The sequence below is a fragment of the Rhinatrema bivittatum genome, chromosome 7 (assembly GCF_901001135.1).
Source record: "Rhinatrema bivittatum chromosome 7, aRhiBiv1.1, whole genome shotgun sequence".
Lineage (NCBI taxonomy): Eukaryota > Metazoa > Chordata > Amphibia > Gymnophiona > Rhinatrematidae > Rhinatrema > Rhinatrema bivittatum.
In genome coordinates, this window is record NC_042621.1 from 182,975,887 (window position 1) to 183,001,551 (window position 25,665).

The 25,665-nt window shown below is 44.0% G+C and overlaps 1 protein-coding gene and 1 long non-coding RNA gene across 9 annotated transcripts in view; one reads left to right on the forward strand and one right to left on the reverse strand.

The window, feature by feature from the left end:
- The window catches only part of LOC115095627, a 48,518-nt gene extending 41,583 nt beyond the window's left edge, over positions 1-6,935 (forward strand). For both annotated transcript variants that reach the window (XR_003857830.1, XR_003857831.1), the window contains exon 3: positions 6,810-6,935. This is a non-coding gene — a long non-coding RNA (uncharacterized LOC115095627). The remainder of the gene's footprint in view (positions 1-6,809) is intronic.
- The window catches only part of RASSF4 (Ras association domain family member 4), a 150,834-nt gene that overhangs the window by 23,126 nt on the left and 102,043 nt on the right, over positions 1-25,665 (reverse strand). For 6 of the 7 annotated variants that reach the window (XM_029609610.1, XM_029609605.1, XM_029609611.1 and 3 more), the window contains 3 exons: positions 12,039-12,184; positions 3,804-3,895; positions 1,655-1,809 (listed from right to left, as the gene is read on the reverse strand). In XM_029609610.1, the coding sequence (XP_029465470.1) occupies positions 1,655-1,809; positions 3,804-3,895; positions 12,039-12,184 (393 nt within the window). The remainder of the gene's footprint in view (positions 1-1,654; positions 1,810-3,803; positions 3,896-12,038; positions 12,185-25,665) is intronic. The other variant, XM_029609609.1, reaches the window with a different exon arrangement.

The following is a 25,665-nucleotide window of genomic DNA, read 5'->3' on the forward strand; positions in this document are numbered from 1 at the left end:
GGATGCCACAGCTTTTTTTTTTTTTTTTTTTTGCACTGCTGCCGTTCCCACTGGGCTTGAACGTGCTGATAGCCCGGCAGCAACGGCAGCAGGGAAGAAAGAGCAGCGGGAGAGACCGGGAGCACGCGAACCGCTGGGGGAGGTCAGATGGGTCTTTTGGGGCGGGCTGCCGGCAGCGGCTCTTTTATTTTTATCGGGGGGGGTGGCGGCTTAATGCAGCTCTTTTCATTTTACCGGGGCAGCGGCTGAGCGCGGCTCTCTTAATTTTACCGGGGCAGTGCCGCCCCCGGGAAGCTGGCGCCCTAGGCGACCGCCTAGTTCGCCTAGTGCTTCCGCCGGCCCTGATTGTGAGTTTCTATTCCAGTTGCATATAGGAACCGGTACTCACTCCTCGTCTTCTGTCTAAGACGCTATCACAGGTACGGAGATCATGAGTTATTATTACAGATAGGAACCAGTACTTGCTCCTCGAGGGCCCATGTTCCTAAAACCCTCCGAAGACTCTCTTCTATTTCAGAAGCTATTTCATATACAGGTATTGTGAGTTCTTATTTGAGTTTGCATATAGGAACCAGTACTCGCCTAGAGGCTCCTGTTCCTGAATTTACTAACTATTCTCTATTGCCTAGAAACCATTACAGAGATAGATAACTGTGAGTTACCATCGCTCTCTCAGAGCTGTCCCTGGAACCAGGTACTCACTCTTCGAGGGCTTAACTCTCTCCAGCTACTGAGCCTTCTTATTAATCTATGTGAGTGCATCATCTACTTCTGGTTATGTATCCAGCATACCCTGTCTACTCACTATCTATGAGTCTCTCTCTACAGCTCAGCAAACCCGGAGATAGCAGTTCCAGGATCTGAGGGACTTCAGCCCTGCCGGGCACATCAGCTCACTACTGCCACCTCTGGTGGTTCTACTACCTGTCTAATAAAGAACTGTGTCTGTCTCCATACTCCAGCCTAGTCGGTGGTCCCTCTCATGATATCCTCCTGAGGGCGCTGTCATCTGCCATCGGCCCAAGGATTCACCATTCTACATTAGAGTGCTCATCTCTCACACGTCAAGAGCTGAGTACAACAAACTGCTACCTTGCAGTCTAACCCTCAACTGTTGCTAACATCTCCTTCCTCAGGAACTGTATCATAACCAATTGCTACGTCTTGCAGGAACCATACAGATGGCCAACACCTCCCTTCAGGGGAACTTTTGTACATCAGGTTGCTACTCTGTGCGGAGATCCATAATAGATACTAACTCCTCCTCTCTGGAAGAACAGATCTTATATGGTTGCTGATCTCTCCTCTCTGGGGAGTAACTCCATAACAGTTTGCCAACAGATTGCTAACCCTAGCAGAGTCGATAACAGATTGCTAGCTCCTCCCCTCTGGGGGAGCAAAGCTCAACAGGATTGCTAACTCCTCCCCTTGGGAGGAGCAAACCCTAACAGACTGCTAATTCCTAGCAGCTCCTTCAACAGATTGCTACGCCGCAGTCTAACCGATAACACATACACCTGTGGGAAGAGATGGTAACTCTTGAATATGTCTTGGCTCTTTGCTTGCTAAGATATTTGTAATCTAATGGTAATAGCCACCTCGCATCCTTATGACAATTGCTTAAGCAAACAGGTAAGCACATCATCACCAATACCTTGTGATTATAGAAATGACCGTTAATTGAAAATCGGTGACGTTTTATCCTTTGAACATCACCAGGGCTGCGATAATTATTTCTTCTTTGTACCATGAAACTAGCATCACTTTTTGTTCGCATTAGCTGAGGAATCTCCTCTTCACAGGCATCTGCTGTGTGAATGAAAATATAAAAACAAAGTTAGCATTAGGTCATTGATAGGGAAACTCTAAAGCTATGTGAAAAGAGTGAGTTATAATACAAATCTATTACTGAGAACTGTAAAAGCGTGGAGCTGTCATATATATAAAATGAGTGGAGCAAAGTTCTAAACATTTCCCGATGTGCAGTCTTTCATCCAAAAGTTGATTTAGAGGAATAGTTTTAGTTAGTTTTTTGTTGCTTCAATTGGTATTTAAAAACAATAAACTCATAAGATTTTTTTTTTGTTCCAGTTTTTATTCCTGAAACAATGTCCTACTTAGCCATTCCTACGATTATGCATGTTGGTGCCCCATGAAGGCATTACACTGGTACAGCTCAGGTCCAGTTATAGCATAAACTCAAGTATGATCCTGGGAGAAAAAGATCTGTAAGTTTAAACAGTGACAGCAAACATGTAATGCATGCTTTTAATGAACTGGAAATTGTACTGCTAATTGATTTTAGTAATGTTTTCAACTGTTCCCCTGCATATACCCTGTGCCTTTAAGAGTAGCCATGTTTGGAGTGGCATCACTATATGGAGTGGCATGCGATTGTTCTTTTCAGTATGTGCGATATCATTTATGGCATTGGGGTTAGAATGGGCCAAGCAAATCAAGTGAACACGAAGTCAGCGGTGATACTCTTGCTAAGGTGGTTGCTGCCAGAGCTGAAAGGAAGCTGCTTAAAGAATCGTTTGTTAATTAACAGGACTTAGAAAATTCTTCTAGGACTTTCTCACCAGGGGTGAAATGCAATAATTATTTACCTTCAACCCCAATAATTTGTTCTAACAGGCAGGGGAGCATGATAGGAGTATATTATGAGTGTATTTGCTCCTGAGTGAGGTCCAAACTCACCATCCTACTCCAGCCCAGCTCTCGGTCTTCTCGCCCCTGCATCACCCATGTGCAGTCCCTCGCGCTCTCTTCCTCTCCTCCCTCATATCTTTGCTGCAGTTCTCTCTCCCATCCCCCTCCCGGCCCTGATGGGGGGAACAAAGACACCTCCCTCCTCCCCACCAGGGCCCTCCAAGGCTGGAGCCCTCTCCTCTTCCCGGGTCTATCACTGCTGCTGCCTGTTCCCCAGGCTGCAAAAATCCACTGACCATTGGTTAAGAGGGGGGGGGGGGGCGAGAGGATTTTCTAAACCTTCTTAATTGAAACAGTGAGAATTTTACTACTGTCACATACTTTTGAAATACTGAATAGTACAGGGGTATTGTGCAGTAATGGTCACTAAGGAGCCCATGGATTTGCCCAATAAATAAGATACTTTTATGATGCTAACGATCAATACAATGTCAAAGAAGAAATATTTTTTTTGAGGCATTTGAGCCAACTACTAGTGATGACAGTGTGCAGAGTTATGCATATATATATATATATATATATATATATATATATATATATAAAAAACTTAGCACTGGAGAAGAAATGGAGAAGATGATACTTTTAAAAAAGTGAAAGTTCAGAAACAATTACTATGTGGGCCCAAATATGAGAAAGGGTTTTTTTGTGAAAAATATTTCTCAAACACCAACCTGGTCTTATATTTGCAGCCCACCAAGGAAATGCTGGGCCCCACAGGGAGGCACAAGCATTCCGCCAGCCTGGCTAGGGAAGAGGAAGTGGTGTTTGGCCAAGCCCAGTAGGGGAGAAGGTAGCAGTGGCAGCTTGTAGAGACTGCCGTTGGCCACACTAAGATGTTTCTACCACAATGGCCCAAATGTAAGGGGGTTGCTTTATATTCAGGACCAATACTGTAATACATGAAAACCATCCATGCTGTAGTCCAATTCAGAACCTTTCAAATCATCCTGAATCAATTCCAGATCATTCCGATAATACTGCATTGATGGCATGGACTTGGCAAAATTGGGGATCCTGACAAGTGCATGAAACCTACAAAATCATTTATAATTATCATTTTTGGTTTAAACTGTTTTTAGTACTTTACTCACTTGCATCCGATTTTAGGCTTATTGAAGGGTTTACTGAATTATTATTAGACTCATCAATTCTGTCCGTGCTTTCCACCAGTGAGGATTCATATCTGAAAAATATCAGCACTTGATAATATAAAAGAGAAAATATACTTTTTAACACAATTTTGTCTCTTGTGGTTTTATTTCACCAGACAAGCAAAGGACATAAACAAAGTCCCCAAACTGAGACCTTTAGCAGTAGAAAACTGCCTGTTTTAAATTATGACAGCAGTAAGGTGAAGTAAAAAATGACAGATTCAGTAACTTGTAGAACACAGAGTAAAACTTAAATCAAAATGTTGAAACCTTTATGTTAGGCTTTTTCTCCCAGTTTAATACATTATTTTACTTTGGTATTGTTCCTATGAAATAATTTATCCACATTTTTCTTGTATGCGGAAGAAAAACTATCTAGAACTCAAAAGAAGAGGTTATGTCCAATGATCCTGTGTCAGCCCTATGGGAAACACAGGTTCCTTTCCAAACCTGACTGTTGCAACTGTCGCTGCCCGACGGCTTCACTCCGCCTACCTTTCTTTTTCTGTGACTCCTCCTGCTCCCTGTGCACGTATGGCTGCCGCGGCGTCTGCCCGCCGTCCTCTCCGGCAGCCCGGATCGGCTTGGGTGCTGCCTCCCGCCATGCTCCTCAGGTACATTAGGGTGCGCGCATCGCGTGGCCCTCATTCTTATTTCCTCCATAGCGCGAACCTCAGGGGCGTCCCCCTGTGATGATGCCACACTGCCCGGATATTTAAGCCTGTTGTTTATTGCTAGCCTTTTGAGTTAGCAAGGGAATTCCTATGGATGGGATTCGCTCTCCGTACCCAGCTACTCTGCCTCCAACTTTTATTTGGACTCTTTGCTGTTAACGAGGTACCCGCTCCTCTGGGGCCTCTCTGCTTCTTTCAGGTCACTATCAGGAACCGGTACTTGCTCCTCGAGGGCCCATGTTCCCTGACTCGCTGCCTGTGTCCATTTCCTCTTCTACTTGGAAGAATTTGCTACAGACATCATCTGTGAGTACAACTACCATCTACTCCTCAGAGCTGTTTCCCTGGAACCAGGTATTCGCTCCTCGAGGGCCTGCCTCCGTTCCAGTACCAGTGCCATCTTCCATGGAGAACTGCTGCGTGAGTACTTGCCAACGAGTCTCTGTGCCCAGGGATCTGGTACTCGCTCCTCAAGGGCCAGCTCTCCCTATATCGGGGCTTCTCCATACTGGGGACTCTGTGAATATCTGAGTGTACTCATTTTCTCAATTCTTCCTACAGCACTGCTACCAGAGAAACCACTGTTCCAACACCCTGAGGAATACTAGTCCAGTTGGGTTCCATCTTCTACTCACTACCGCCACCTCTGGTGGCTTCATAAACTGTCTAATAAAAGATATAATCTGTGTTTGTGTGGCCCCTCATGGGACTCCCCCCATGGGTGTGGTCAGCTGCCACAGTGTCCAAGGGTCCACCCAAACCCTACAAAACATAACTGATTCCTGCTCCTTGGGCAGAAGTTATTAACACTGACGTGCCAGCATTCACAGTCCCTAGAACAGAGTCTTGGCAGTCATGCTTTTGTGACACCCAGGCCCTCTCAGAGGTCTAGAGATGCTTAAGCCACTTATCCAAATTTTCAGTCTCCTAGCCATAATAAAATAAAAAATGCCAACACAAAAAATTAACAATTGTCTAAATTTGAGTCCCCTTTCAGCTTGAAGCCCAATTGGCCCTAGGAATGTCTACTAGCTGCTCAGTGTGCACGTTACACCAGGGCCTGCGATGGTCAGGGGAAGAGGGAGAAAGATGGGCAGGATGAAAGATACAACAGGAAAACATACAAATAGATGAAAATGAAGACTCACAGAATCCAATAGGCTGCCAGAGCCCATACTTCACTGATGATCAACAATGAAAATTGCCAAGCAGTGAAAAGATACAAATAATAATCAAAAGAGGAGTAATGCTATATACCAGTGGTTCCCAAACCTGTCTTGGAAGACCCTCAGCCAGTCAGGTTTTCAGGAAACCCGCAATGAATATGTATGAGGGAGATTTTCATGCACTGCCTCCACTGCCTGTATTTTATCTCATACATATTCATTGTGGATATCCTGAAAACCTGATTGACTGGAGAGCCTCCAGGACAGGTTTGGGAACCTCTGCTATATACCAAATCTGTTTTCCACATGATGATCTGTCAAATATGTAACTGTTAAATCTAAATTCTGACTGGGGGGCTATAAAAATGTTTTATTTACTTTTGTAGTAATCACTAAATATGATGCTAATTTTAGACTACATGTATCTGATTTTTAGTCATGTTTACTGAAACAAAACACTAGGTATATCATTTTATTTCACAAGTAAATTCACAATTCAAATACCTTGAAATATTATTATATACAAAACTATATTCAAACACAGTCTAAGAGGGTATCAGGAGTGTTCTGTAGGAAATATCCCAATTCTTGCTAACAAGGACAAGCAGCTAAGATGGAGCCTCTGATGTCAGTAAAAATTGACATTGGCCTATTTGGGCTTCACACAGCTAAATGCAGAGAAAATAGACAGGCCCTGTTCTGCCCTAGGCAGCCAAATACAGTATTGTGTACGTTACAAGCCTGAAGGATTTAATAGCCTTGCTAGCCGAGCTGGTTCCAAAATGGGGCCAAAAGAAACATCAGCACAGATGGTCCGGTGTGATAATCGGACCTGCAATAATATTGAGGCCTCTTTTTATGGTCCTAAATGTCTAACCAGGATCATAGTTTATCAGAGCCTGCCAAACCTGTGTAACTGTCATTCATCAGAACTGACCATTTGTTGAATTCCACAGCAAACAAAGAAACTGGTACAAGAGTGGGAAGGTCTGCTAATTAAAAGCCTTAATTATGCATTCACCTGACTATGTATGAGCTGCTGAATTAGGCATATGTGAGCCCTTGAAAAAGGGCAAGCTAACAGCCCTCTTGCTTTCTGTCTTCAGCCCATCATTACCCATCTCAAGTGAAGGAGGCGACCTGAAGAACATGCCATACTGGGTCAGACCAAGGGTCCATCAAGCCCAGCATCCTGTTTCCAACAGTGACCAATCCAGGCCATAAGAACCTGGCAAGTACCCAAAAACTAAGTCTATTCTATGTTACGGTTGCTAGTAATAGCAGTGGCTATTTTCTGAGTCAATTTAATTAATAGCAGGTAATGGACTTCTCCTCCAAGAACTTATCCAATCCTTTTTTAAACACAGCTACACTAAGGGGCGGATTTTAAGAGCCCTGCTCGCGTAAATCCGCCCGGATTTACGCGAGCAGGGCCCTGCGCGCCGGTAAGCCTATTTTACATAGGCCTACCGGCGCGCGCAGACCCCGGGACTCGCGTACGTCCCGGGGTTTTCGGAGGGGGGCGTGTCGGGGGCGTGTCGGGGGCGGGCCCGGTCGTCGCGGCGTTTCGGGGGCGTGTCGGGAGCGTTTTGGGGGCGGGTACGGGGGCGTGGCTACGGCCCGGGGCGGTCCGGGGGCGTGGCCGCGCCCTCCGTACCCGCCCCCAGGTCGCGGCCCGGCGCGCAGGAGGCCCGCTGGCGCGCGGGGATTTACTTCTCCCTCCGGGAGGCGTAAATCCCCCGACAAAGGTAAGGGGGGGGTTTAGACAGGGCCGGGCGGGTGGGTTAGGTAGGGGAAGGGAGGGGAAGGTGAGGGGAGGGCAAAGGAAAGTTCCCTCCGAGGCCGCTCCGATTTCGGAGCGGCCTTGGAGGGAATGGGTTAGGCAGCGCGGCTCGGCGCGCGCCGGCTATACAAAATCAATAGCCTTGCGCGCGCCGATCCAGGGATTTTAGTGGATACGCGCGGCTCCGCGCGTATCTACTAAAATCCAGCGTACTTTTGCTTGAGTCTGATGCGCAAGCAAAAGTAGGCTGATCGCGCTTCTTTTAAAATCTACCCCTAACTGCTCTAACCACATCTTCTGGCAACAAATTCCAGAGTTTATTTGTGCGTTGAGTAAAAAATAACTTTCTCCAATTAGTTTTAAATGTGCCACATGCTAACTTCATGGAGTGCCTCCTAGTCTTTCTATTATCTGAAAAAGTAAATAACCGATTCACATCTACCTGTTCTAAACCTCTCATGATTTTAAACACCACTATCATATCCCCCCTCCTCAGCTGTCTCTTCTCCAAGCTGAAAAGTCCTAACCTCTTTAGTCTTTCCTCATAGGGGGGGCTGTTCCATTCCCTTTATCATTTTGGTCGCCCTTCTCTGTACCTTCTCCATCGCAACTATATCTTTTTTGAGATGCGGCGACCTAAGAAGTGATTTCAAAATTAATGTATTCTAGACGTAATCGATGCAGTGCTTTCTGAATAAAAGAAGTACAGCATTTACAATTTACAATTACGGGATAGTTGTTACAGCAGAAGGAAGTATAAGGGAGAGGAACCTTTGTTACCTGCAGTATCTCAAGTAAATGGATTTCACGTAAAAGCCTGAATGCTGCAAAGCCATTTCTGATCCAAGGATGTGCTAATTCAACCACTTTTAATGTTTGCTACTATGTGTTCAATACATGCACATATTTTTTCTATGTAAAAGGATGCTTTGCTTTTATTCTCTATATCCCTCTATCATCCCTTTGAATCAAAATCTTTGAATAAATAAATTGCAATACAATGTAACAATACAAGTAGCCTTAACTAAGAAACCTAAAATATAATGCAGATAATGTAGGCCAGGCAGAAGATAGGATGGTGCCTGGGATTTGGGAGTTACAGGACAAACAGAGATGGACAAATAGCAGGATAGTTTATTGACTAACTGACCTTTGTAGATAAGGAACTGGTGTATGCCAGAAAATCATGTTTTAAGGGGCTGGGGGCTAACATATAAGGAGAAACAAAAATAGCTGACCAGACAATTCAAACTTGTTCAAAGACTTGTTTTGTCCTAAAACTCACCTAAAGTCCATACCATAAAAGGACATTTAATCTGATAAGAGTAGCAAACAGGTAACAGAAAATAGACATTACATTAATAAAATGAACAAATGAGCAACACAAAAAAGTGATGTAATCTTTCATATATAATAATGATTGTTCCCTTATAGAGTCAGTCTGGATTGCACTCTCCTGCTGATTACCACTTCAGAGACCAGTACCCAAGGGAGAGGACTAGCCACTGGGGTGAAGGGGGCAGTTAAGGGAATTTGACTGGCCATCTGTTCTTTTACCCCTTGGAAACTCTTGCAGGTCAGGACATCTCCAGGAGAGGGACATTTTGTTATATGATTGTTAACAGTGCTTATGTATGTTTAATAAAGCTAAATTCAGACTGAGATAAAAGGAGACATTCTGATCTCGGGACATATTGGACTCAGGACAAAGATCCTGTTGGGATATCATGCTCACTTTTGACCTGGTATAATCACAGCAACTTCAAAGCTATTGGCAAAGCAAATCAGAAGCAAAGGTAATGCACCATAATCTGGAAGGGTGAAAAAGGCAGCTGAAGATATGCATATGAACAACCAGAGAAAAGTCTGGTACAAGCCAAGTCAATACCTAGATTATGCAAACAGGGCAAAACATCAAAGCAGCAGGCTAGTAATATTTATTATTATTATGTCATATCTGAGGATTGAACTGAAACATATTTGTTCATTGTAATTTTAGATGTTTTAAATTATTTCTTTGCAATCTGCTTAGCAAGGTGGTCCGTTATAAGCGAAATACAAATATTTTAACATAAATAAAAAATAAATACATAAAAGAGATTCCAGCCACAGTTTTGGTCTGTGTATCCTAGAATCCATTTTTCTGTTTAAACAAAATATGCACTATAAACAGAATACCAAATTGGAAAAATGTGCTCCAATAATTTTCATCCAAGCAAATCAATTCTCAAGACGCATCCAAGTAAGAATGAGTGCCCGGTATCTGAGATATTTTCATCCCGCTCCTAGGATCTGCAGCATCACAGAAAAATGGCAAACGCCAAGGGTGCAAGTTAAAGAAGTCAGTGGAGAAATTTCCAACTGGGGTTGCTGCTGGCAGGATGGAAACAGACATTTTGGAGGGGTGTGGGAGCACTGGGTACAGATGAAGAGTTTGGAGTTATATTTGGGAGTTTGGGGCAAGCACGGAGTTGGAGCCCAGAAGGTCTCTTTGGTGTTTGAAGGCAGGTTAGGTTTGTTTATTTTCAGGGGGATGGGTGAAGGCCTGGGGTCGAGTTTGATGTTTCTGGGAGTAGAGGGTTTTGAGTCCAGGAGACCAAAGTTAAAATAACTACTAAGGGCCTGATTTACTAAGGCCTTATCCTCCCATTCTGTGCTTATGGGGAAAAAAAGCTTAATAAATCAGTCCCTAAGACTGCTAAAATTAACTACATCTCCTTAGCCTACCGAGTTTTGTTTGTCCATGTTATCAGAGAACCCCTTAAGCAAGAAATATACTTGTCTACACATGTTAACCATGTTTTTATTTATTTAGATTTTTATATTCTGCTTTTCACACTTTTTTCAGCACTTCAAATTCTACTTTAAAGTAGAATTTCAACATGTAGAGATTTTTCAGAAAAGTTATTTTCTTCCAATGTCAGCTGGTGGTCCCCCCCTCCATCTCTTCCCTCTCTCGTTCACTGCATTATGCCTTACCCCCATTTTCCAGTGATGCCCAGTGCCCATTCTCTTTCTCCATCTTCTCACTCTCATGTCTTCTATGGCCCTAGATCAGCAGTAGCTGCATGGGCGTGGCCATTTCTCTTGTCTGCTGCCAGGTATTCACATCTTTTATTCTTCCTTAGTTGAAATGGCAGTCTCTCTATCTTAGGGTTTGCAACTGGTCTGACCAGTTTTGATTAAGGGAGGCCAGTGGGACCTTTTATTCTGCCCACCACTGGGTCTTCCAGCAGCAAAATCCCCATCTCCTCATGCCTTCATAGCCTGTCCCTCTGCAGACCTCAACTCCCTCTTCCCAAACTACTCCCTGTCCCCAGATTTCATCTCTCCATCTCCTTCACACCACTGCTGCTCCCCTCTCTCCCTCCCCCATAAACTCTCCTTCTCCCTGCCCTCCCCCTCAGACCTGCTCTCTCCTCCCCCAGTCCCCCAAACCCATGGACCTTCTTTCTTAAGAAGTGGGTCTGACTCTTCAGTCTCACTGGTGGTGGCGGCAGTAGTAACATATTGTGAAGGAATGTAGGCCAGGAATGATGCCAACATGCAATCCTAGGTTCCACCTCCTGTGGGCAGGGCCCCGGAGCATGTGTTAACTCAGTCCCTGGCCCATTCTCTTTCACAATCAGCAGAATTAGCACCATTTCATGAGAGCAAAAGTCTTCAGGCTGAAGGAAGAGGAAGAGAGAAGGTTCATGTTGGGGAATGGCTGCATTTGTAACCCTACTCTTTTTCCTGCAGTGTTTTGACAAGTCCATCTCCACTAGTTGGAGCCCTCTTCCTCCTGTAATGCAGCTTAACTCAACAAACCTTTGAATACAATGAAATTAGCATAGTTGCACCTGAAGCTGATCTGGTTGCAGCCAGGTTGTCCACAGGTTTCCCCCCTCCCCCCCCCCCCCTCCACGCTGTATTCAGAGCGATTCAGGAAGCACTCATTAGTATCACTTCAACAGAGAAAGCACATAGAGAGAGAGAGAGGGAGACTGAGTGAAATATTGGGCTGCTCTGCAGAAAGCTAGTTCTTTTTACATAGTTATATGTGAGGCAATTTTCATAACCATCCACATAAGTGCAAAGTCTATGGGTACTTTTACTTTTGGCTTTGGACCAATTTTCAAAAGGAAAGTACAAACATCCTTTCTCTTTGCAAAAAAATACCTGCAGAGCTTTACCTCATCTTTTTCTATGGAAAACCACAGCCATAGCTTTGAAAATGCAGAACTATGTGAATTGCTGCTGTCCTCCACCCTGCCTCTGAGCCCACCTTCCTTTTCCCCTGGGGTACGGGAGTTGTCAATCCCTGCACATACCTTTACCTAGGCAATTTTCAGGCTGTCAGTTTCCCTGGCTAAATGCTTAGCCTGTGTACTATCTAACTGTACTATACACTGGTGGGGCTCTCAGTCTGCTTGACAAATTAGGTCCTTATAGCATGCACTTTTACATAGTGGTATCAGTCTAGGAAACAGAATTTGAGTTTATAAACAAATTAAACCACAAAAACACTTTTCTCTCTCTTTGATAGCAGGTAAACCACCTTTTAGCTCACCTGTTGAATTCAGGTTGTTCATTCTTCCACAGTCCAGAGGAAGGAAGACAGATTCTTTCATTATCATCCTGCATCTGAAGCCTGATAGGCCGTCTCAGCCCCCAAGAAATATTCAGAAGACCTTCAATGATCAGCTCGCCTTCTTCCTATCAACACAATTACACCATTTATAGTATATTTTCATAAAATATGAATCTCAAAACCATTTCAGGCATCATGAAAAAGACAAAGAATACCATGTTAGGTCAAAAAAATAAAATTAGTTAGAAGACGACCCACAGAGTTGTTGGCTAGAGAGTATACCTATTGTAACTTCAGAAAGGTAATGATTTTTGAACAAAAAGAAAATCAGGCATCAGGGAGGGAACAGAACTAGTGATGTACATTTGAGCTTGTGCACTTGTTCACAGCGACACCGAAAATCTAGAACATATGGAAAGGTAGCCTCTTTTAGAGAGAGTGAGCTATAAATTACTTGATTCCAGGGTTTAATCCTTCCAAAGTCCCACTAAACTCTGGTGTGGATTCTCTGAATGGAGCGAGAAATCACCCCATGGCCCAAAGTGTAGGGTAATTGTCTCTATAGGTGTAGGTTACAGCTCTCAGTCTCTGTCCTGGAGATGGCCAGTAACCTGACTGGACACACAAGAAGGAGTATTTCAAAATAAAAATGTTTACAGCTCAGCTCGTTCAATGGTAATTAACTGGCACTGAGTACATTTATTTGTTGTTATATTCATAATCACTTCAATAAATAAAATCCAAACTGATCTGTGTCTGGGGCTCCATGATATGTTTCCAGGTTCCCCTCTATTCTAGTTAAGTGGAATATAAGGCTGCACTGGAATGGATTCTCCTATCCCTTAAGGATCTCTCTTGCACAATATTTGGGGTCAACTGCTTGACTGAAAAACTCCAACTTCTCTTTTCCTGTAGGGAGCCTCGGGTTTCTCCTAACAGGATCCTTCCACACCCTAAACCTCTTCCTAGAAGTCACTGAGATCCTTCAGATTGAAAGATCCAAAATTAATGCAAAAAAAGGGGATGAAGGTCCTTTTTTCCCCACTCCTTTCTCATGGGCACGAAAGGAGGATTAAAAATTTCCTCCCATATAAAAATCACCAAATAGCAAAGTATTCAAAGCAGAGCTCTACCTTCTCCACTGACTGCTGGTCAGAAGGGTGGATCTCTCACTTCCTAACTTACTCAGCACAGGATTGCAGCCAATACTGGGTAAGGACGGCAGAGCTACAAAAACATCAGATCGCTCTCATCCAAATCCGAATTAAAAATGCCTCACTAAACCTAAAAGTCACCAGCTCCTATGCAGGCAGGAAACTACTATTGCAGCAATTTCTAATGGGGTGCGGTGATAAAATGGTACATTCCTCCAACTGCAAAAAACTGGTGGAGAAATGCAAAAAAACCAACAATTCGCATGCCAATGAATGAGACAAAAAAGGGAGTCCATGTGGCTTGTTGTTTTTGGCTGTGATATTGTTGTTGACAGATTTGTCTCTGCATGCCAACTGGCCTGCGGTTCTGCAGAATTTATTGTAGGTCATCAGCCATGCAACTTTCTGGCGTTTTAAATTGTTTTTATTCCTTGGCTGTCTTATTCTTTTCCTTTCTATTGGCTGCAGTGCTGTTACTGACGGAGCTCTCGCTACGCTCCGATTGGTTTGTTGTTTTGTAGGTGTCATTGGATGTGATCAATCAGGTGCCCTTTTTGGAGCCTTTTTCTGTTTTTCTGTTTTTCACCCTCCCGAACCCCCCCAAAATGTTTTAAATTACCTGGGGTCCAGTGGGGGGGTCCCGGCGCAATCTCCCTCTCTCTGGCCACGGCTGCGTTGAGAAATGGCGCCGGTGGCCCTTTGCCCTTATCATGTGACAGGGCAAAGGTAGCGCCGGCGCCATTTTGGTTCCTGGCTCCCGATGTCACGCGTGCAGGAGATCGCCCCCGGACCCCCGCTGGACCCCCAGGGACTTTTGGCCAGCTTGGGGGGCCTCCTGACCCCCACAAGACTTGCCAAAAGACCATACAAGACCATACTACTTCTCTGTGCTCACTTGTGTCCTTTCCCCTCCCAGATTTCACCTTCTGCTGCTGCAGGGTAACAAGTGCAGTGATTCACTATAGGCTTCTAAGACTATATTACTCACACAATAAAGTAACACTGTTTCATTCCTTTTCCCATTTTTTCTCTCTAAAGCGCTCACTATCACTCTGACGAGCTGTTCACTTGCAGGGCCAGTTCTGCATGTGCAGAATGTTAATTCCGTCACACCTAGAACACCAACACACTTCATATTGGAAGGCGCAAATTGGAAAAGAGAACAAGCTGGGCTGCTACAAATCCTTATACAGAAAATACACAATAGGAGGATACCTCACCTCTGTCAAAGGCAAAAAGCAGACAGGCTCTCACTAAACAAAGAATAAGTGATCACAGACTAGAAATACAAAACTAATCTGGAAATCCCAAGATGCTAGACTTTAATGTAATGCAACACCGGAGAAACAGAAACAGAAATGCATTTCTTCCTGTGCTGTACAAAAAACAAAGATATCAGACATGCACATTTCCCAGAGAAAATCAAACTTCCTACAAATGAATGAGCAGGAAAAAACAGCAGCTATAAACAGCAAAATATATGGTATCCTGCTACCAGGCCAGAAATGAAACCTGACCAGTGACAATCCAGACCAGCACCAAAACCTGAGACATATCCCTGATGCTGTACTTTCTGTAACCTGTACCTTTAACTTATTACCATTTTGTAATTTTTTTCCTTTTTTTCTCACCCTTTTATTTTCATTATTCTGTATACCTTGGCAACACATGTAAAATTGTCATGCCAATAAAGGTACCTGAATCTGAATTTCTGGATTAGGAGGAAATCGATTACTACACCACTGTTTCCCAACCAGCACACTGGTGTGCCTTCAGACCTGTCCAGATGTGCCATGGAAAAAAAAAGTGATCACTCCCTGACACTCAGATCTAGAGTAGCACCAGGGCTCTGCTCTCACCACCTCACAGCAACGAGAATCACCAGAGGTGGTTCTTAAACGCGTAGAAGCTCATTTTGAGAACATGTGCAATCATACATGCCTCTTCTTTCTAGCTAAAGCATGAACTCTGGAAATGGGCAGCATACAGGGCATGGACAGACATGTACCAATTTATTTGACACACTGCACCTCATCATCTTCTTCCTTGGAGTCCTTCCAGCCTGTCTTATCCCCAGGCTGAGTGAAACAGGGACAAGGTCGGTTCAAGCTTATCTGGCACCCTAGGCGAATCTTCGGTTATTTACCTTCCTCCCCCAACTTATCTATCGGTGGCAGCTCCAGTACAGCATTCCCTCCTCCCTACAGCAGTGGCTCCAGGACTGCTCTGCCTTCTTTGGCAGGACTGACTCTGGTCCTCACACTGGTGGGATTTTGCTGCCCCCAAACTCTTGACACTCTAGGCGACCTCCTACTTTGCCTGGTGGAAGCACTGGCCCTGAACAGGGAGAGCATGCAGTGAACACTGGATGTAACTAATTTTGAATGTTGGGAGGAGCAGCAGTGGAAGAGCTCTGGCAGTCACTTACAGCAGCCCAGATAAATAACCAAGTTGACTACCCACAGTGTAGTTTTGCAAAAGTACATGGGTATTGAGTACCTACTGGCCCCTACCAAATGAGTTTTCAAAAAGAACCTCTATGAGGAATTTTCTTGCAGCTTTGTGGCATGTTTTACTGCCCTCCCCATGAATAATTAAAATATTATATTTAGGTTAAAGCTATAAAGAGGAAAAATGAACTTACTAATTAAGGAGCTCATTTATTAAGGCTTTTCTTCCATTATCTGGGGGAAAATAGCTCATGGCCAGATTTTACTACCTACACGCAGGCGTAGATTTGTGCGCGCAACCCAGCGTGCACAAATCTACGCCCGATTTTATAACATGCGCGTGCAGCCACGCGCATGTTATAAAATCCGGGGGTCGACTTGCGCAAGGGGGTGCACACTTGTGCACCTTGCGTGCGCCAAGCCCTAGGGGAGCCCCGATGGCGTTCCCTGTTCCCTCCAAGGCCGTTCCGAAATCGGAGCGGCCTCGGAGGGAACTTTACTTCCGCCCCCCACCTTCCCTCCCTAACCTGCCCCCCCCAGCCCTACCTAACCCCCCCCGACCTTTATTTTAGAAGTTGCGCCTGCCTCTGGGCAAGCGTAGGTTGTGCGCGCCAGCCGAGTGCCGGTGCACGATCCCCTGGCCTATCGGCCCTACGAAGGCCTCGGGCCACGCCCAAGGCCCGCCCCAGACCGCCCACACCTCGCCCCTTTTTTCAAGCCCCGGGGCTTGCACGCGTCGCTGGGCCTATGCAAAATAGGCTCCAGCTGGATTTACGCACGTAGGGCTTTTAAAATCTGCCCCCTAGTGAAACAGACCCTAAATGCTAGTAAGAAACAGAAGATAAGAATGTTGAGAGCACATAGTTCAAAATGTAAAAAATAAACCAGAAACCATCATATTAAGTAAGCTAAGAGCAAGTGTAAATGGTACATAAGATATCATAACATTTGGTTTCCAAATATTTAATTTTAGAATCCTTTCACCTTTTGAATAGTAACAAAATTACAGCCCATACCATAAACAATGCATTATTTCAAACTCATAAAAATGGAATTGTAAACAATTTTTTCCACTGTAAATCAGACATTGTGTATTTCAAATAATTCACACACTGCTCTCTCACTGTTTTGGTTTATAGCTGCTTAATAGCCATAATGTTACTATATCCCAGGACTCACTATAAGTTTTCAGGCCCTCAGAAATTTGTGCATACCCCCACTTTGGAAAGTTTTTGCTTACTTCAGAACATCTTATGAAAGAGAAGGGGCAAGTAGAAGAGAAGGGGGAGTATTAAGAATATAAGATTTGCCATACTGGGTGATATCAAAGGTCCATTAAGCCCAACAGCCCGTTTCCAACAGTGTCCAATTTAGGTCACAAATACCTGGCAGGATCCCCCCCAAAAAGTCGAAAGATTCCATGCTGCTTATCCCAGGGATAAGCAGATTTCCCCAAGTCCACCTTAACAATGGTTGTGGACTTTTCTTCCAAGAACTTATCTAAACCTTACACTAACAGCTTTACCACATCCTCTGGCAAAGGAATTCAGAGTCCAATTATCCACTGAGTAAAAAAATATGTTCTCCTGTTTGTTTTAAAGGTACTACTTAGTAACTTCATTGCGTGCCCCCTAGTCTTTGTACTTTTTGAAGGCGTAAACAACCGATTCCCATTTACCCATTCCACTCTACTCATTATTTTATAGACCTTTATCATATCTCCCTTCAGCTTTCTCTTCTCCAAGCTGAAGAGCCCTAACCTCTTTAACCTTTCCTCATAGGGAAATTGTTCCATCTCTATTATCTTTTTGGTCACCCTTCTCTGTACCTTTTCCAATTCTGCTAAATCTTTTTTGCAATACAGTGACCAGAACTGCACAAAATACTCAGGGTGTGGTCACACCATGGACTGATACAGAGGCATTATGAGATTGTCTGTTTTATTCTCCATTCCTTTTCTAACTGCTAGCATTCCATTTGCTTTCTTGGCCACTGCTGCATGCTCAGCAGAGGATGTCAGCTTATTATTACTCCTGGGGGAATTCTGCGCTACTGCGGAGTGCAGAATTTGCACAGAATTCTCCTCCTGTGCAGAATTTGCAGCAGTAACCTGGCATACTGTCAGTGGAGCCCATTCCACTCACAGTGAAGAAGGAAGCAGCAGACCCCGGTGTGCCACACTGCGGCAAAGAAGAAAGTAGCAGCCTCCAGTGTGCCACATCATGGCGAAGAAGGAAGCAGCAAGCCCCCGGCATGCCGTGTCATGACAACAAAAAAAGTAGCAGGTCCCGGTGGCCATGAGTGGAGCCCATCACGCTCACAGCAAAGATGGAGCAGGCCCCAATGAGAGTGACTCTGTGCATAAAGGTTATTTGTATGAGATACTGAGATGTTGTATAGGTGTGTGTGTGTTTTTGAGAGAGAGAGCATGTGTGAGGGTGAGTGAGTGTGCCAGAGAGATGGAGTTTATGTGAGGAGATTGAGAAGGAGTGTGTGTATGTGTGTGAGAGGCTGTGAGCATGAAAAAAGGATTGTGTGTATGTGAAGGAGCTTGTTTGTGAGAGGGAGCATGTGTGTGTGTGTGTGTGTGAGTGTGAGAGAGGGAACCTGTGGGTAGGGGTGTGTGAGAGAGAGAGGGAGCCAATGTGCAAAGGCTGTAAGAGAGAGAGATAGGTAGCTTGTGTGAGGGTGTATGCATGACAGAGAAAGGGAGCCTCTATGAGTGTGTGTGCATGAGAGAGAGAGAGCCTAGGTAAGTGAGAGAGAGAGAGTCTGTATGAGAGAATGTGTGTATGTGAGCGAGAGGGAGCCTGTACAAAGGGATGTGTGAGGCAGTGCCCCTAGTGTTCCCCTATTTACCTGTGCAGGACCAGGCTGGATGCCTGGTCCACCTTAAATGACTTAAGAAGAGTATGCTCTATGGATCGGATCCTGGGGGGCAGGTGGGGCTCAGAGGGTGTAACAGAGACTAGGGAATAAGAGCTGGGATCCAGGTGGGGATAAACCAGACCAGGCCAAGGCCTCCGGAAAGAAGGCAGCTCCTGTAACGCAACCCTGTCCAAACACTGAGCTGAGACACAGTACAAACTGTGAGTAGTAGAGAGAGAGTACACTGTCTGAAGGTAAAGACATTCTACTGTTGTGTATATGATTGAAGCTATGAATAAAAATTATGTTTTAAGAAAGGCTGGAGTCTGACCAGTTCATGTCTCCAGGCTTGAAGGAATTCACTGTTCATTCCCACATATTGTGGGAGCAGTGGGAATTTTTCTAAAGCTTTGCACAGAAAAAACCCCCAGCCTCCAAGAAAGTATTTGTTGGGAGTACAGAGAGTTGTGAAGAGAACCTGTGGTTCTAAACATAGTAGAGAACATAGGGTGCCTGAGGCTCTAAAACAAAGTACAGAGCTCAGGGATGCACACAGTACAATAGTTTGTGAAAGGGTGTGACTCAGCAGCTGCACTGAAGAAAACCCCCCCCCCCCCCCAAAGTTAAAAAATTTCAGGTAGAGAGGAAACTGTGAGTGGGCCTGGTTGCAGGGACAGCCAGGAAGTGGTAGGTTTGTACCGGCTAACAGGAGAAGCCCAGTGGGAGGTAGAGAGAGATTAAAAGGGATTTAGTTATTGCTGGTTATTTTTGGGTTTTTTACTTTTTTTGCCTTGAAAAAAGAAAAGAGGAAGGAACACTGGTGCAGTAGGCCTATGCTGAACAGGGTGTGGTCATGGAAAAGCCACCAGAGTGGGCTGTGAGTGCGGTGAATGGAAATAGGGTGGGGGAACCCACTCCCAAGAGTCCAGGCCATGCAAGAGAGTAAATGCCTAGACTGGCTTGACAAGGAGTACCAACAGTTCATGGAGGAACTGGATGAGAGGCTGGCAGAGGGGTCCAGTGAGCTGACTGAGTCATGGCAACAGTCTGAGATTGGCGTTACAGGTGCTCCTGAGGAAGATCCTGTAGGGTGCCAAAACACTACCAGGAGTCCAAAGACTGCTCCTGGGAGAAGCCCGAGAAGGGAGCTGTGAAAACCCTTGAGAGAGGGGTCATAGAGAGCCCTGGGGAGGGCAATACAGACTGCCCAAGAGGAGGCAGTATTGAGAAGTTGGACGTCGACGCTACAGGAGATCCAGAGGAAGCCCTGCAGGATATCCAAACACTATCGGGAGTCCAGAGACAATTCCCATGAGAAGCCCAGAGAGAGAGGACAGGAAAGGCAAGTGAGAGATGCAATTTTGAGCCCAGATGGTGGCACTGTGAAAACCCCAGCGAGTGAGGCTGTGGAGGAGTCAGTGACTGGCGTGGGTGAGTGGCCAGAGTGCATAGAGGTGGAAATTGTGGAGAGCCCAGAGGGAGGCACTGCAGAATGTACAGAGGAGGAAACCGTGGAGAGTTCAGAGGGAGGCGCTGCAGAGAACCTGGAGGAAGAGTCCATGGAGAGCCTAGAGGATGGCACCGTGGAGACTCCAGCAACTAAGAATATAGAGGAGGCAAGGAGGTGCTCTACGTCAGAGATACCAGGAAGCGGGCGCAGCTGGCTATAGAGGAACCAGCGCTGGTGGTTCCCCAGTTGGTCCATAAAACTCCATCACGGTGGAATTCGAACTTGGAGCCAGCAAAGGACTTAAAGGACTGGGAATGAGCACTGCATGAATGGCACACTGGGTGGTGGTCGTGATGCTGTCGAGAGTAACCCTAAGAGATGGGGGTGAGCATGTAACTAGGTCCCTGTTCCCAAGCATAGCTAGTAGGAAGCGAGAGGAAGGGAAATGGGATGTCTTGGACTCTCTTGGACGGGATCCTAGAGGGAATAAGGATGCTTGGCTCGACAGGTCCAAGCTGAGGGGAGGAGTATGTGAGGCAGTGTCCCTAGTGTTCCCCTATTTACCTTTGCAGGACCAGGCTAGATGCCTGGTCCACCTTAAATGCCTTAAGGAGACTATGCTTTATGGGCGGGATCCTGTGTGGCAGGTGGGGCTCAGAGCGTGTAACCAGAGACTGGGGAATAAGAGCTGGGATCCAGTTAGGGATAACCAGACCAGGCCCAGGACTCTGAGAGGAAGGTAGCTCCTGTAACGTAGCCCTGTCCAACGACTGAGCTGAGATGAAGCAGTACAAACTGTGAGTAGAGAGAGTACACTGTCTGAAGATAAAGGCAGTCTACTGTTGTATATATATGATTGAAGCTGTGAATGAAAATTATGTTTTAAGTTCATGTCAGTGGCATATTGAGCTTATGGTACGTTTGCATCACAGAATATATCACACACCAATTTTCTATTCTACCTTGTTCCCAGATTATAGCACACAATGCTGGAGAGGATGCAGGGAAACTGGCTCCTACTTACATATGTGGTGACATTGTCCAGTAGTCAGGCAATTTTGGAATAAAATAACGGAAGAGATAACAGATATAATCTGTCTCCCTGTTTACATAGTGCCTATTACCGACTTACTGGGTTGCTGGGAGGGTTCATTGATACCTCATAAGCATAGAGTTTTGGTCAGTCAACTATTACTTGCTGCGTGCTTCACAATAGCCACCTTTTGTAAAATAAATCCTTGTATTAAATATTTACTTTTGCAAGTACAAAATATTGCTGATATTGAGTGCTTAAGCTATAGTTTCAAACAACAGCAAGTTAAGTACAATGCCATCTGGGGTCCCTTTCAAAAGTACCTCGCAGAGCAATGCAATTAAGATATCTCTCTATATGGCTTGTTTCCTTTTTGAGTGATTTGATTATCTGCCATGATGGTGTAGTTTCTCTCTTACTTGACTGTATGTACCGATGTCAGATGATATACTCTGTATAGTATTATGTTGTGTTTGTATGCCAGAAAACTTTATAAATAAAAAGTTATAAAAAAAACAACGTATGTTTTAAGAAAGGCTGGAGTCTGATCAGTTCACGTCTCCAGGCCTATGGGAATCACTGCTCGTTCCTACAGGGTGAGTATGTAGGTGCGAGAGAGGAAGCCTGTGTGTGTGTGTGTGTGAGAAAGAAAGGGATAGAGGGAGCCTGTATGAGGGGCAGTACTGAGAGAGGGGTCAAACTCTGGGAGTGGAGATAGAGTGAAAGGGGTGGAGCCTGTAGGGAAGGGAGGAAATAGTGGAGGGTGGAGGAGTTTGGGTGCTTGAGAGGGCAAAGTGAAAGGAGACTGGCCAGGGGAGTAGGGAGAGAGAGTGGAAGGGACACTCTTACAATGTACTTCTAGGGAAATTCTGCTCAAAATATTTAAAACTCTACATCTTTATGTAATAACTTTTTTTCTGTATTACATTTTAAATTAATTACAAAGACTGGCATGTGTACTGTGTTCTTTTGACTAACAAAGAATGCAGAATTTTGCAGAAGTTTCCATTTTTGTGCACAAAATTTTCAATTTTTGTGCACAGAATTCTCCCAGGAGTAATATTATTCATGATGACGCCTAGATCCTTTTCCTTAGTGGTGGACTTCTAATGTTAAACTTTGCAGCATGTAACTATAATTTGGGTTGCTTTTCCCTACATGCATCACTTTGCACTTGTCCATATTAATAAATATCATCTGACATCTGGATGCCCAGTCTCCCAAGGCCTTCTTGCAATTTCTCACAATTCTCTTGTGATTTAGCAACTTTGAATAGTTTTGTATCAGCCAATTTGATCACCTCACTTGCCATTCCTATCTTTAGATCATTTATAAATATGTTAAAAAGCAGCAGTCCCAGTACAGATCCCTGGGGCAGTCCATTATTCACCTTTCTCCATTAAGAAAATTGACCATTTAGTCCTATTCTCTGTGTTTTATCTTTTAATCACTTCTCAATCCACAATAGAGCATTGCCTCCTTTCCAATGATTTTTTAATTTCCTCAAGAGTCATGAGGAACTTTGTAAAATTCTTTCTGAAAATCAAGATACAGTATAACAGTTATACTGTTTTAGTCATGCCTTCAAAAAAATGTAGCACATTAAATCCATGTTGGCTTTGTCCCATAAAACTACTGTATGTTCAGTAATGTTGTTCTTTATAATAGTTTCAACCATTTTTCTCAGCACTGACATCAGGCTCACCAGTCTGTAGTTTCTGGGATTACCCCTTTTTGAAAACTGGAGATACATTGGCCACTTTCCAATCTTCAGGTACTATAGCTGATTTTAATGATACTTTACATATTGCTAATAGTAGTTCTGCAATTTCATTTTTCAGTTCTTTCAGCACTCTTGAGATGTTGACCATCTGGTCCAGGTAATTTGCTACTCTTTAGTTTGTCAATTTGCCCTATTACATATTCCAGGTTCACTGAGACTTGTTTCATTTCTTCTGAATCAGTCCCTTAAATATCACTTCTGGCATGGGTATCTCCCTTGCATATTCCTCAGTTAAGACCTAAGCAAACATTTAATCTCTCCACTATGGGCTTGTCCTCCCTTTAGTGCTCCTTTTACCCCTTCGATCATCTAATGGTCCAACTGACTCCTCGCAGGCTTTTTGTTTTGAATGTACCTGAAAAAAGTTTTTATTATGAGTTTTGGCTGCCATAGCAACTTTCTTTTCAAATTCTGTCTTTGCCTTCTTTATCGATGCATTGCATCTAACTTGTCAGTGCTTATTTTGTTTCCTGTTTTCTTTATTTGTATCCCTTGTCCAGTTTTTGAAAGATGCTTTTTTAGCTAGAATAGACTCTTTCACTTCACCTGTTAACCATGCTGGCAGTCATTTGGCCTTACTTCCATCTTTTTAATACATGAAATACATCTGGTTTGGGCTGCCAGGATGGTAATTTTAAACATCCATGCCTGATATTTTTTTTTCATTTTATCATAGTCTTCCTTTTGAAAGTTAAATGCTATTGCAGTAGATTTCCTTAACATCCACTCCAAGTATCAAGTCAAATTGGATCATAGTATGATCATTATTGCCAAGTGGCCCCACCACCATTAATTACTGCACCAAATAATGTGTTCCACTAAAGATTAGGTCTAAAATAGCCCCCCTTTTGTTGTTTCTTGTACCAGTTGCTCCATGAAACATTCATTTATTTCATCTAGAAATTTTACTTCCTTGGCATTTTCTGTTTGAGACATTTACCCAGCTAATACTGGGGAAATTGAAATCACCCATTTCCATCCTGATGGAATGGGTTCCACTTTAACCGCCATGTGTCAATAAGCGATGATAAAAATATGAACATTGATCAGAGGTTCCCAAATCTGTCCTGGGGGACTCCCAGCCAGACATAAAATTTGCATGCTATGGCTGGGGCTCCTCCAGGACAGGTTTTGGAACCACTGACAGATTATTTGAGAATTATGCTGCACCACAGCAGGAATAAGAAACTGTGTATTAATTCATCTTCTTTCTTCAGATAGCAAGTTTATACCATAAATCTTACTACAAGAATGTAAACATTTCATTTCTTCTGTTAGACTATTAGGGGTCAATATTCAAAACTGGCTGGTTAAGTAACTTAGGGGTCATTTTCAAAAGCGATCGCACGTGATCACTAAATGGGGGCGGACTCAGCCCTGGAAGAGGAGGAGTTGGGACGGCACCGGGGCCGACGCTGCACAGACATCGCTGGTGGCGAAAGATAAGAACCTTTATCGCCGCCAGTTTCATGCCGAATAACTACATCCATCGGGATGGAAATGCCGAATAACTACATCCATCGGGATGGAAATGGGTGATTTCAATTTCCCCAGTATTAGCTTTATGGTGTAGTTATTCGGTGTGAAAGCAGGTAGCCAGTGTACTGCAGCGGTGCGATGGCTGCCGGCTTTCGCAGGCCCACCCCCCCCGCCACCGCCGGATTTTCTAAGGTCTGCGACCTTAGAAAATCCAGCTCTTAACCAGCTAAGTTACGATGTATATTCAGCGGCACAGCTATGCCGCTGAATATGCGTGCATAACTGAGTGCTTAGCTGGATAAGTCTAACTGGCTAAGATTAGACCTGTTCTATGGCACGTTTACATTATCTGTACAACGTATGTGGCTAAGTCCGAATATCAGCAGTTAGCTGCATAAGTTGTACGGCTAACTTTGGATAACTTGCTCTGCCCCGATCTGCCTATAACTTATTTGGCTTTTTTAGCAGTATAAGGAACTTTTACGGCTAAGCGGTGGCCACTGAATGTGGACGCATGTTTAGTGGGTGCTACTTAGCCACATAAATCCTGCTTTTCTGATAAAAAGCGCTGAATGCGTTTTGAATATTGAGCTCTCTGTGTTTTAAAGTGTACAGCTGTTTGCACAGGCAGTATGTACTGTGGGTTCCTAAGCACAGGTTCATTGAGTTCTACTACTGATTTTGTATGGTTAGAACTCTAAGAACTTCTACCATTAATACGTGAAAGCCTGGAGTTATTGACACTAACATCAAAGCTGCAGTCTAAGCTAGGGCCTTAATGTCAGCTGCCTGTTTCTTGGCTACGTCATTTTTTGTTTTGCTCTTAGGCCCTTTCTTTTTTTTAATAATGTATCTGATTTTATTATGATTCTACCCAATTTTTAAATAAAATGTATGCACTTGTATTACAGCAAATCCCTAATTCAAAAAATCTCCTTCCCAGGGTACTTTTTTTTTTTTAAAAGTTTTGGCTATCTTCATACTGTATACATGTATCTGTGCTCATATGATGTTCTGTTAAGGATCAACACAGCACCTCCATGATTTAAGTAGATTAATAATGACAAGTCACAAGAGTCATTAACATTGAACTGTATCATATTCTTACAAATGTAACAAATCAGAATGATATAGGGGTTTCTTACTGAATTTTGTATTCATTTTCTATGTTTAACAGAATGTACTGTTGCTTTAAATTACTATTTCAGTATATCTGACTCAAAAGATAGGTTAAAATGATTTTAACACCTATAGAAAGTAACAATAACTTTAAACTGTGTTTTCCAACATAGTTTCAGGAAAAGGTCACACTAGGACCTAGGTAGGGATGTCACCAGAACTGATTTTATTTTTTGGGGGGAGGGGGGCAATAGAGATGGGGGGCACTGT